The sequence below is a fragment of the Eufriesea mexicana genome, unplaced genomic scaffold (genome assembly GCF_001483705.2).
Source record: "Eufriesea mexicana isolate 0111107269 unplaced genomic scaffold, ASM148370v2 scaffold294, whole genome shotgun sequence".
NCBI classification, from domain to species: domain Eukaryota; kingdom Metazoa; phylum Arthropoda; class Insecta; order Hymenoptera; family Apidae; genus Eufriesea; species Eufriesea mexicana.
Genome location: NW_016908489.1, coordinates 2,017,508 through 2,028,506, shown reverse-complemented (window position 1 = coordinate 2,028,506; position 10,999 = coordinate 2,017,508). Strand labels below are relative to the sequence as shown.

Below are 10,999 nucleotides of genomic sequence, written 5' to 3'. Positions count from 1 at the left end.
TTTCCCTCTCTCTCCCTCTCTGTCCTTCTCTCCTCTCGAACACGAGGATTTCGCGGAAAATTGTTCCGATTCGACGTCGGCTACGTGGTTATATCGATCCAATAGCGATTCGAATAGTCGTGGAGGGAATTTTTCGGAGAAATCTTGAAGAGCACCGGGAGAAGGAAGAAGTCGGAATTCGTGGAATAACAAACGAGGGCAATTTTCTATACTTCAAACGATGGGAGAAAAGAGGAGCACCGGGTGACTGTGTGAAGTTAATTGAAAGCCGAAGAGTGGAGGAATGAAATTGTATCTGGAAGTCCATCGGATAACAGCGTTTCCATAGGGAACTCCCGCGGACGCGTTTGTTTTCCATCAGCAGGTTGTTTTTAGCCGGAGTGGATGGTCGGCGAGAAAGACCTCAAAAGGAGTGGAAAAAGGATATATATCGGGGAAGATAGAATGTCAGCATAATGGCGGATTACCGGTGGAAGGGATGTAACAAAGGAAAGAGAATGGGACGGAGATCCGGCTCTATTCGAATCGTCCTTTCAAATTAGAAACGGCTACCCGCGTACTGTTACATTCCGCCATCCTCCATTTTTATTTCCGCAGAATCCACCGTCCACCTTCTAATCGCGCGAGAACGGAAACAGAATACTCGTCCGTTTTGCTTTTTATCTAACTAAACGTGGTCGTTAAGCCTAGGTGAAAATTTCGATTTTCGTTTGTCCTACGGATTGCTGACATTCAGCACGGCGTGGGTACGAGCGACGATACGGCACGGAAATAAATAACGCGTTCAGATGTTAATATTACAGGGCTTCAGCTCCATGAACTGATAGGGCACGTGTAGCGTGGTGTTGTTGTGTTCCACCAGTAGGTGACCTCGCCTGGGAGACGCACCCACCACCAGAACTGTCTCACCCTTCAGGAGGACCACCTCCCCTTCACCCTCTTCTGAAAGAACAATAACTCCACCCATATTTGGAATTCAAAACCTAATGCGTAGTAGGATGAGTCCAGGAAGGAGCTTGAAATAGAGAAATAGAAAAAATCGAGCTCCTCTGTGCAACTGACATTACGACTCTCTCACCTATTGTACAACTCGGCGATAAAAATTATACTCGTGTAAATTCTTTCTTATAAATTCGACTAACGACGATACTCCAATTTCCAAGTTTAACAAGATCGGCGTTTACAAGAGCAATCATCTTCTTACCTGGGAAGGGCATCTTCATGATCCTCGTCTGTGGATAGCCCAACTTTGTGTTTCCAGTCACGGTGTACGATCTGCTGGGCGGAACCGGTGGCGGTCGTTCCTGAAACAAAGTTCCAAACACTTCCTATTTCGTTTCACGAGCTAAAGTCACCGCCTTAAAACGGAGGATTCTATTTATAAAGAGACGGTGCTTGCCCCGCTTACCAAATCCAGCCCGAATAGGGTACACGTTTGCTGGATCATCTTCTGATCTGCACACTTCTCCGATGGATCGGGCGGTGGCGTGCCAGCGATTGGCTGAGGCCTGGGTCGTGTTCCGGTTCCGGTACCCGCGCTGGTGGTGACGTTCCTTTGAACGGTTCCGGTATTCGCAGAGGTGGGTTGCTGCGGCTTCTTTTGACCGATACCGGACGTAACGCCTATGGTGGTCTTCCTGAGGGGCCACCTTCTCCTCACTCGCCACCCTCTCCACGTGGCCTGAAGACGGACGAACAATTAGTAAGAGTAACTTTGCTTTCGTAATTCTGTTCCCTGAAGCTGACACGGAAAATCTTTCTTCAATCACGGTCGTATTTCCCTCGCGTGAGGAAAGAAGAGCGAGTAAGACACGAAGGAGTTTGGAAATGGATAATTAGAGGATAAGAGTGCAAAGATTCCATTACCTGTATCACGGTGGCAGCTTTCCTGCGCGTTTCCGAGCGTAGGTTCTCGAGCTGCTGCCTAATGCCCTCGCTGAGGAATATGTGCCTCTTGCCTAGCGCCCAGCTGGTGCTCGCGCCGAATTTGCTCTTGAGTTGCTGCGCGTTCTGCAGGATGAGTTTGGTGTCCTCCACCGCTTGCTCCTCGGCACGACGCAGTTGCTTGAACGGCGCGATCAGCCTGTACCTCGCGTTGAACGCCTTGAAACGCATCCGATGCGGATACCCTGTAATTTTTTCGGGTCGATGCCCTCTGCTTAACTAAACTCGTTAGTTTCAACGGAATGACTAACGAACGAGCGATATAAAGAAACTATTCCCCATCGGAACGGAGCTTTAGGATAGAAATGAGAAGCTTGCATTCGTATACGCGTATCTTTAAATCTTGAAAATTAGAGAGCTCCCAAGTTCCGACTATCAAGATTCCGGCGTTGCTGAGAAACGATCACCGACAAGGAAACACATGCTACGACGACGTAAGATCGGACGTCACAGCCGATAACAAGCGAAGAGATCTACCGCGCGCGTATGTAAATTCCCTGTCCTGGATAGTTTCAAGACGTACCGCCGGCCATTAGGTTCACCGTCTCGAGAACCTGAAGGGATCGTATCTGACGCATAGTCACGCCTCTGTCTAAGTGAAGCGGCGTCTCGGTGCCGTTGCTCCTAATGCACCTGACAAAGTGGGGCCTCGCGTGGACCAGAGTTCTCAGGAGATTATCCAGCCTCGTATGGAAGTCCTGCGTTAACGTGGAGATCGGCTCGTCCCCGTTCAGCCTGAAAAGAAATCGCCGACAATCGTCCTTGCTCCTCGTCTCGCTCAAGTATATCGAGAACGATCTTATATAAGCGATCTTCCTCTTACAGGTCGGTGTGAGAGGTGGGCGATATCCTGAAGCTGACACCCCTGGGCACCGTGTCGCTCGCGTAGAGAGCTTTCAGCTCGCTGCCAAACAGGTGAGTCGCGAAACCAAAGCTGCACGTGTGCTTGTAGAACACGGCTACCAGGTCGTCAGGCACCACGTCCTTGTTGGTATCTTTACGGTATACGGGAGAGAAATCTGTGTTAGGCAGTGTCGTTTATCGTGCCCACGATTTTCGAACGATCTTCGTTATCGAGTAGAGGAAAATTTCTCTTATTCGTCTGCGCGACAGCTAGAGAAAGTTTCCTCGAAGGAAGCGCGAAGAGTCGTCGATGGTTTAAATAAATTATCGAGTCTTCTGCTTACCCAAGAAGTCGGAAGCATCGTAGGTTACTCTGCCGGCAAAGTGCTGAATCCCAAAGGATCTGCAATCCACGGTCCTCGGTTCGAACAACCGTGGATTCTGCTTGTGCTGAACCTTCACTTTCGCCACGTAGCTCTCGGCGGTGCCACGTATCGAGCATTCGACGTCTAGCATACTCAACAGACCGGTTCTCTGCGAAACGGATAGCAAAATCCTCGTGCTACAACTTCCTCGGTCGTTTTATCAAATCCCAATGGGTGATTAATTATCGAGAATTATTGCACGCTCACCAGAGAGGAGATGAGATCGATACATGGCACGTTGTCGACGTAGTCGACCTCCACGTCGCATCGGATGCCCTCGTCGCGGCAGCTCTCGATCGAGCTCTTGAATATGTGCGTGTTGTAAAAGTGTTGCATCGTCTCCGCGCACAGATTGATGCACAGGTGCTCCAGCTGACTCGGTTTCGGATCCTCGAACCCAAACATGTCCAGGATCCCGATGAACCCGTCCGTCGCGTGTCGTACCGCGTTGTTCAGCGCGGTCATGCTTCTAGAACCGGTACCACCTGCACGTGACACGAGAGATCCCGGTTGATATGAGAAAAGAACTGACTCGGGGACAAAGAAGTCGACCAGTGTGGAAATAGGTTCTTTTTTGTTAGCTGGTACGCGTTAAGTTGTTCTCGGCTAATTTCTTAATTTGTCACTAGCTCGACGTCTCTGTTAACCATTGTCTCGCAACGAATTACCGATGCGGTAGAATATTTCATTCTATTCTACGTTTCACGAGCAATTTATTCGCTCGTTCGAGCAGTCCATCAATTTTATTTACATCTACTCGTTACAATCGTTACAGCATAGATCCTTAATCATTTCCAACGGGTCAAAGCCATCAATCTCCAAACTGCAACGCTGGGGATCAACTTCGCCTACCTGCAGAGCTGCCAATAGTAGACGCGTGTTGACTGGTCACCTCGGCCTGATTATGAACGGACTCGTTCGAGTCCGACGACAAGGTGCCGAGGGTGGAGCCTAGTCTCTTCAGGCTATTGGCCCTCCTGACGATCGTAGCTACGGTCCGGCAGTACAGAGCTTTGGCCAACGAGTCCCTGGTCATGTTAGACTGCATAAACAAACATCCTTCAATATGGTTCCGCTCCGATCGGCCGTCGTCACGGCTCGGATTGCACGGAATGAGTTAACTGTACCATATTCGCGTCGCAGACCGACTTCACCAGCTGGCCACGGGCATTGTGCGTCCTCGAGGTGAGTCCTCTCAGCAACGCCGGGGGTGGCACTCCTAGGAGGGCCGCGACAGAGGCTAACTCGTTCTCGCCGATGACGCCAACCTCCACTCCTGGACCATCCGTGAAACCAACGTTCCCGAGGATCAACACCGCCGCCAGGACTCGGACTACGTCTAGAAAGGGTATACCTAGCACACCTGTGGACGATATCACATGATCCGATGCCTTCACGAACGTTACGAGTCTAAAAGTTGTCTGAGACTACGAGTAGACGTCCAACATACCCAAACAGGCTTTCCACGCTTGAAACCTGATGGCATCCTCAGCCTCGTCTTGCCTAGTGTCGCCGTGCTGCAGGTACCTGAGGTTCTTCAGGTTGTACCCCTCCAAATTGAGTTTAACTGGCGAATAGAAGGCAAACTGAATAAAGCTTAGAAAACCTTGGTAGATGGATGACGCTGCTTATCCGTACTGGAAGCTGATTCTCTACCTCGTTCCTCGTGCGACAAGCCGGCCAACATTTGGTAAAATATGTGGTAATTCTTCTCATCGGGCAGAGGCCTGATGACTCGCGTTTGGTCCAGGAAATAGCAGTGTATCTTCGTTCTGTACAAGGCACCGTCTGTAACCTGGACCTCGATAAAGTGACCCTGGGGAAACAATGAGGATAATCTCTCGGTTTCTACGACCTTTTCAAAAGAAGATCATAGTCGTACATAAATCAGGAAGAAGAGAAAAATAAAATAGGAAAGAAAGATAAACCGTGACGTACTATCCTAGAACTCTCCGAGTTGGTGGCGGTCTTTGCAGATCCGAGAGACCTAAGAACCGTGAAGGCCGCCGCCAAATGCTTGAAGGCATCCGTTTCTGGACCACCTCCAGCCACGTCGAACAGCTGCCTAAGTAACAACATGGAGGCGTACGTCTTGCCGGAACCACTGGTTCCTGAAGAGCAACAATTCGCATGTACTCTGACGACGCTCGTAAAATATTTCAGTCTGACGAAAAAACTAGTCGAGGATGAAAGCTGTCCGCTATTTACCGGAAAGAATGATGGCCTGAGGGTATCCAGTTTCCGACTGCTGTCGCACGGCCTCCTGAACGACTTTGTTCAGCTGGGGCGCCAAAGGTACGGCCCTGGTGCTCGTTAAGGTCAATGGATTCCCGACGTCCGTATATGGATTGATACAGACCAGTATGGGGCCCACGTTCGTCTGAAACGCGTTTCGATTATCTACTCGTCCGATTGTCGGTTCGTCCACAAAGCTTCTGACACGCGGGATCGCGGCGGAGCCCTCGTCAGGGACGATGCGAAATGAGACTACTTTTTCCTTCACCGTCCAGCCGTGCTGCTTTTTGCATTGTTATTGCGTATCGGACGCGTGGGTTATGGATGCCTAGAGCCGCGCTTTGCAACGAGCCTCGGGCAAGATTAATCGTGGCTCGATCTTACGAGGCTGATTATACCAGGCTGATACAAGGGGCATCTATCTTGTCTTTGTTATTACGTAGCACTGATGATCGCGGAATCGTTTCAGCCAGGGGAAAAATCGGAAATTAAATTACCGACAGTGGCTGACCGGTAACTCGTCAATGGGTGAACTTTCGCGAGTGGCGAAAAATGGAGAAAACAAGATGGAGAGGTCTATTCTCGGAAACGTTCGTGGAACGTTGACGAAGAAGAGCGGCGAGTTGGTATTAATTTTCAGGATGAAAGGATGCTCGGAGACATCAGGGACACTTGGAAATCGGGCGAGTCGGCGGGAAGGGACGGGTGTAGAGGGAACGGCGAGGACGAAGGGGGCAGAAAGCGCAGGCTGGTGCAAGTCGCAACGAGCGGCGAGGCTTTGGCGGGTCTCGATTCCTATTAGAAGCCCACCTAGAGAAAGCAACGGCGTGCAGGAGGAACAAAAAGGTGAAAAACGCCCGAAAGCCGAGTGGGGAGAGAGAGAACCGGTCCCACGTCGGGCCCCGTGGCCTCCGATGCTCGCCTCGATTCCCTTCTGCTGCGAGCTTTCGAGCCACTCGCTCGCACGATCGAGCTTAGATCCCCTTTGAAATTTAAACCCGCGTTAATAGCTGTCCCACGTCGGCGGACCTTGGTCGCTTTTCATTTTCCCATTCGCACGACCGACAACGATTTCATCCATCGTTTCGTGTCTCTCTGCCTATCCCCCTCCCTAATCGGTCCCCGCGTTGCACGCGGTCGTAAACACACGGATGAAGATACAAATAAATAAATCTCATGTACAAGCGGACCGCGGATGTAAACAAACGCGCTGGGAACGTAAACACGCGAAAATGTAAACAAACGACTGGAAATGTAAATAAACAAACAGGGAGTGTAAACAAAATGCGATAATTAATAGCGACGGATACGCGAAAGAAATTCGGGAACGTCGTCCATCGCGGAAAGTAATTGCAGCGGTAGCCCGGGACCGGAAACGGGGCCCTTTTTGCGTGCATCAGGGCAGCCCGGTGCAATGAAACCGCGCGATATCTGTCCACGGTCAACGAGACCATCGACAGACTTTTTCACCCGAGGCGTTCCCTTTCTTTCGCCTCAGTTTCCCCTCGTCTCAACGACCTATTGAGAAACTCCCGATTTCTCCTTCGAGCACGGCTATCTCCGACGGGGTATACCCGGCTGCACGGCCGAGACCTCGTTAAATTCGACAACCACCGCTACATGGGATCCCGGGCAACGATAATCGATATCCGAGGAAAAAGGCGAACAATGCTTCTTTCCAAGGCTTAAGGGTTGTTAATTGATTTTCGCGCTGCTCGAGAGGGCATCGCGAAGGCTGCTGGCGTTCTCGCGATTTTATAATCGCGCAGCTGTTAAATGGCTCGTGGACGTATCTTCGCTAACAGGGCATTCATCTCAATTAGAAGCGGCGCGAACTTATCGTGTCCTGTCGTCGCTATCGAGGCCGAGAGTGATCGATGCACGCCGGCCGATTGAATTGGCAAAGGGCGAAGAATGTGCGGGTCGATTAGGTGAAATTCGTGCCAATCATCGGGATATCGGATTATACGACTACCGATAGAGGCGAGAACCAGCGTTCGACGCTCTCGCTACCGTTACCGGCCTCCAAATTCCTCTTTGAATCACGCGCCACTGGTCTGCCAAGTCGGTCCCTTTCCACCGCGTGGTATTCGAGATACGTTGCTGTAATTGGAACACGAAGATCGAGGAGAGTAGTACTCACGTGGTACTGTTTGGCGCAGAACCGAGCCTGCAGACACTTGAGCACCGCGTCTTCCGTCAGAGGTCCAGGCAGATGAATGAGGTCGTCCAAGGCCGTGGAGGTCGCGGGGCCCGAAGCCGTGGTACCTTTCGGTAGACATCGGTGCTGACCCTGATTGCTCTTCGCGTTTTTCACGTCGGCTATAATGCTCGAGATCGGTGGCGAGCGTAGACAGCCCAACGCTGTCACGCACGACACTATGCCGTCGTCCGGGATGCCATTGTGCCGCTTCGGTGGATCCAAGTCTGTCGGCAAACGCGAAAACCTCTTGTAACGACCTTGTTCGTTGTCACCGAACATCGACACCGATGGGACTATCTCTCTCGTGCTGCCTTGAAGAAAATTCCGGCAAGTCGAACGAGTTCCCGGCTATTCTAGAGACGATACGAGCGCGGGAAAGGTAAGACGGAAAATTGGTCGGCCGTTACCGAGCGTTCCCCGAATTCCCGTCCCTTCGAGAAGGTTGGCGAAAGAAAGGATTGAATGTCAGCGACGAGGAGGTTCGAGGCGTATTCAAACGAATCGCGGTTAACTGTACCCGCGTGCAATTTCGCCAGGCGGGGCCCGATTAACCGGAAGGGATTCGAGATCAGATGCGGCGTGCCACGTGAACCGCTTTACCCGACGCGGCAACATTTTTATTCTTCCCTGCTGGAAATCGCGCGAAGGGCAATCGCGTCCGAGCAAACCGCAACCCCTCGCGCCGCTGTTTCTATATTTTTCCCGTCCGATCGAACGGATTGAAAATGGCGGAAAGAGAGAAAAAGCGAGAGGAAAGGGGTTGTAAAAACAAGCCGAGCCGAAATCCAGGGCCAGAGAAATGGTAAATAAATCATAAAACGTTCCCCGATTCGTTTGGGGAAATGGCGGCTCTGTAAACAGACGCGTTTACCGTTTCAATGATTTCGCGGGCTACTCTGCGAACTCCGGTTATTTAAAACGTCGTCCCTTGACCAGGTGAAAAAGCAGCGCACGCTGTGCTCTAGCGAGTCGCGAATTAACTTAATGACGATATTACGCGCCGTTTAAATATTAACGAGCTTGAAACGTACCCGATGGGTGTCCACGTGAAGGGTTCACCGTGGATAGCGGCAATTTACATATATAGCGTGATCCGTTTTAATTCGCGATAATCGTCCGTCGGAGTTACGTAAATTCCACGAGGAACATTCGACCAGGTGACGAAGGCTAGGTGACGTAACAAACACGGATGCGGATGCAACGTAACATATCCTGGGTCTTGGCTGGGATAGAATTCCGCGATTTCTTCGATTCCCCCGATATAAACGATATAAACGATATAAACGATATAAACGGAAAGCAATCGATGGGGCTTTGTTCGCGAGCGAAATCCCGACGCTAGAGCACGGCATCCTGCATCGAGCAGGTATCGAGCATGGACGGAAGGCGTGCAAAGCGTGCACCGCAGCGTACTGACCGGATATTAAATTATTAGCCGCGGTGGAGTTGTGGCCGAGCGTGTTCGCGCCGGCGTGATTGACGTGTGGATGAACGATCGCGGACGCCGTCAACGTGTGCCCCGAAGGATGACCGAGGCCGTGGGGCAGCGTGCCGGAAAGCGGAAGCGTGGTCCTCGGCGGCACTGCGGGCGCGGGCGACGATGGCACGCCGCCTTTTTCCGGGCTCTTCGACAGGGGCGCCGACGCACCGCCGTTCGGCCCTGAATTGTTCGGCGGCTGGTTCACGTGCAGCCGGTTCCTCAGGGTCACCAGTTCCGTGCTCAAGCTTCTGAGACGCTGCTGGAGGTGCACGGCTTCGTTCGAGGACGAGGCATCTGCAACACAAGAACACCAAGGATACCGTCAGATCTACGATAACATCTCTCGATCTCCCTTTAACCTTTCGCGGTCCGAGTCGCGTTCCCGCGACTGCCTCGTAGCCGAGAACCTACGCGAAAGGACGAAATTTCCTTTCGTTTTCGTGTTCTCGAAATTTTTCGGATTTTTCGGAGATCGCCCACGCTCGTCGCGTATTTTCGTCGGAACGGAACGTATGGATCAAAGCGAAGGATTAAAGGGAGTGCACTCGCTTTCGAACGTCCGGCAGAGGTCGATTTACATGGAGCCACTTTTTGACGGTGGTTCCATTAATATCGGAGTCGGTTAATGAGGAACAATGGCAGGTTGCCAAATGAGAATTCACAGGGGGAGGAAATTAGTCCCGAAAGGGAAATTTCCAAGGGTCCGGGGTACGCGTACGCGTTGGAAAGGCGAGCCGATAGGCGGAGAAAAATCGGCGGGAACCGGGGGATGTTTGTTATGCGCGCTGGGTGGTTGGCAAACGAGGGTGCGCTCCTGGCGCCGATAAAAGGGTTATTGCGCGTTTCGCGAGCGCGATGGCAAACAGGGGCTGGGAAATTCGAGGCCGGGCCTCGTTTTCTAAATGAATTATTTCTATACGCGAAATGGCCGAGGGCCGGTCTCGACTTTTCGCAACGCGTTTCCGCTGAATTTTCCAGCGTGTCCACATTATAGGCAATTTACCCGGCCGCTAAAGGCGCAACGAACGAGGCCGTTTCGTTAATAGCCCCGGCCCCATGGAAAATGTACTTAGCGTACACTGGCGTGTCCTGTGAATATTTCACGGGGAAATTGTACGCGTCACGTAACCGGGCCGATGCTAAAAAATTTCGCGCCACTCGTTCCCGTGTCATTAGCCATTGATCGTGCCCCGTGGAATTATTCATTTAGCTTGATAATAGCGCCACGCGATAATATTCCGCGAGCTCGTTAATGCACGGAATGGGTCGATAAGCCTGGCACAAAGGGTCGTCTGGTCATTCCTCGCTATCGACCACCATGGCAAATCGTCTATGCTGTCTTTCGCCCTAGCAGGCTACTGCCGGATGATTCATAGACGTGCAACTGACCTCTGCTCTCTCTCTCCCTCTCTCTCTTTGCTGTCTTTCGCCCTAGCAGGCTACTGCCGGATGATTCATAGACGTGCAACTGACCTCTGCTCTATCTCTCCCTCTCTCTCTCTCTCTCTCTCTCTCGCTTCCTTCTATCGATCGTCTGTCCGATTAACGAAGAAACCTAGTTTCTCAAAGCTCGGCGAAATGGGATTACGAAACGCTCGCGATGCAGCCGGGACGAGAAAAATCTCAATCACGGCCAATTCTGCGAGCCTTCGCCTAGTTCCAGGAGCCATCTCTAACGGATGAAACGTAACGGGCGGAACAACCGGCGACTAATGCTAATCACCCGGTTCTCCGTACTCATCGATCAGGCTCGTTATCGCGCATTCGCGTTACAGAAAATCGAGGGATCGCCAGCGCGGAACACTGAAACGCGCTTTTCAACGGCCACCAGTTCGACTGGTTTCACGAATATGGGACACGAGCGCCTGG

The 10,999-nt window shown here is 51.7% G+C and overlaps 1 protein-coding gene across 1 annotated transcript in view; it reads right to left on the bottom strand.

Moving 5' to 3' along the window:
- Nucleotides 1-784: 784 nt before the first annotated feature.
- Nucleotides 785-10,999, bottom strand: part of dachs (unconventional myosin-IXb-like dachs) — a 46,766-nt gene continuing 36,551 nt past the window's right edge. The window contains exons 2-17 of the mRNA XM_017911919.1: nt 9,068-9,424; nt 7,591-7,874; nt 5,421-5,592; nt 5,151-5,323; nt 4,869-5,028; nt 4,663-4,779; nt 4,340-4,575; nt 4,065-4,254; nt 3,420-3,697; nt 3,132-3,321; nt 2,768-2,939; nt 2,468-2,679; nt 1,867-2,129; nt 1,409-1,681; nt 1,205-1,304; nt 785-942 (exon numbers count right to left, since the gene is read on the bottom strand). Coding sequence (XP_017767408.1) covers nt 785-942; nt 1,205-1,304; nt 1,409-1,681; nt 1,867-2,129; nt 2,468-2,679; nt 2,768-2,939; nt 3,132-3,321; nt 3,420-3,697; nt 4,065-4,254; nt 4,340-4,575; nt 4,663-4,779; nt 4,869-5,028; nt 5,151-5,323; nt 5,421-5,592; nt 7,591-7,874; nt 9,068-9,424 — 3,335 coding nt within the window. The remainder of the gene's footprint in view (nt 943-1,204; nt 1,305-1,408; nt 1,682-1,866; nt 2,130-2,467; nt 2,680-2,767; nt 2,940-3,131; nt 3,322-3,419; nt 3,698-4,064; nt 4,255-4,339; nt 4,576-4,662; nt 4,780-4,868; nt 5,029-5,150; nt 5,324-5,420; nt 5,593-7,590; nt 7,875-9,067; nt 9,425-10,999) is intronic.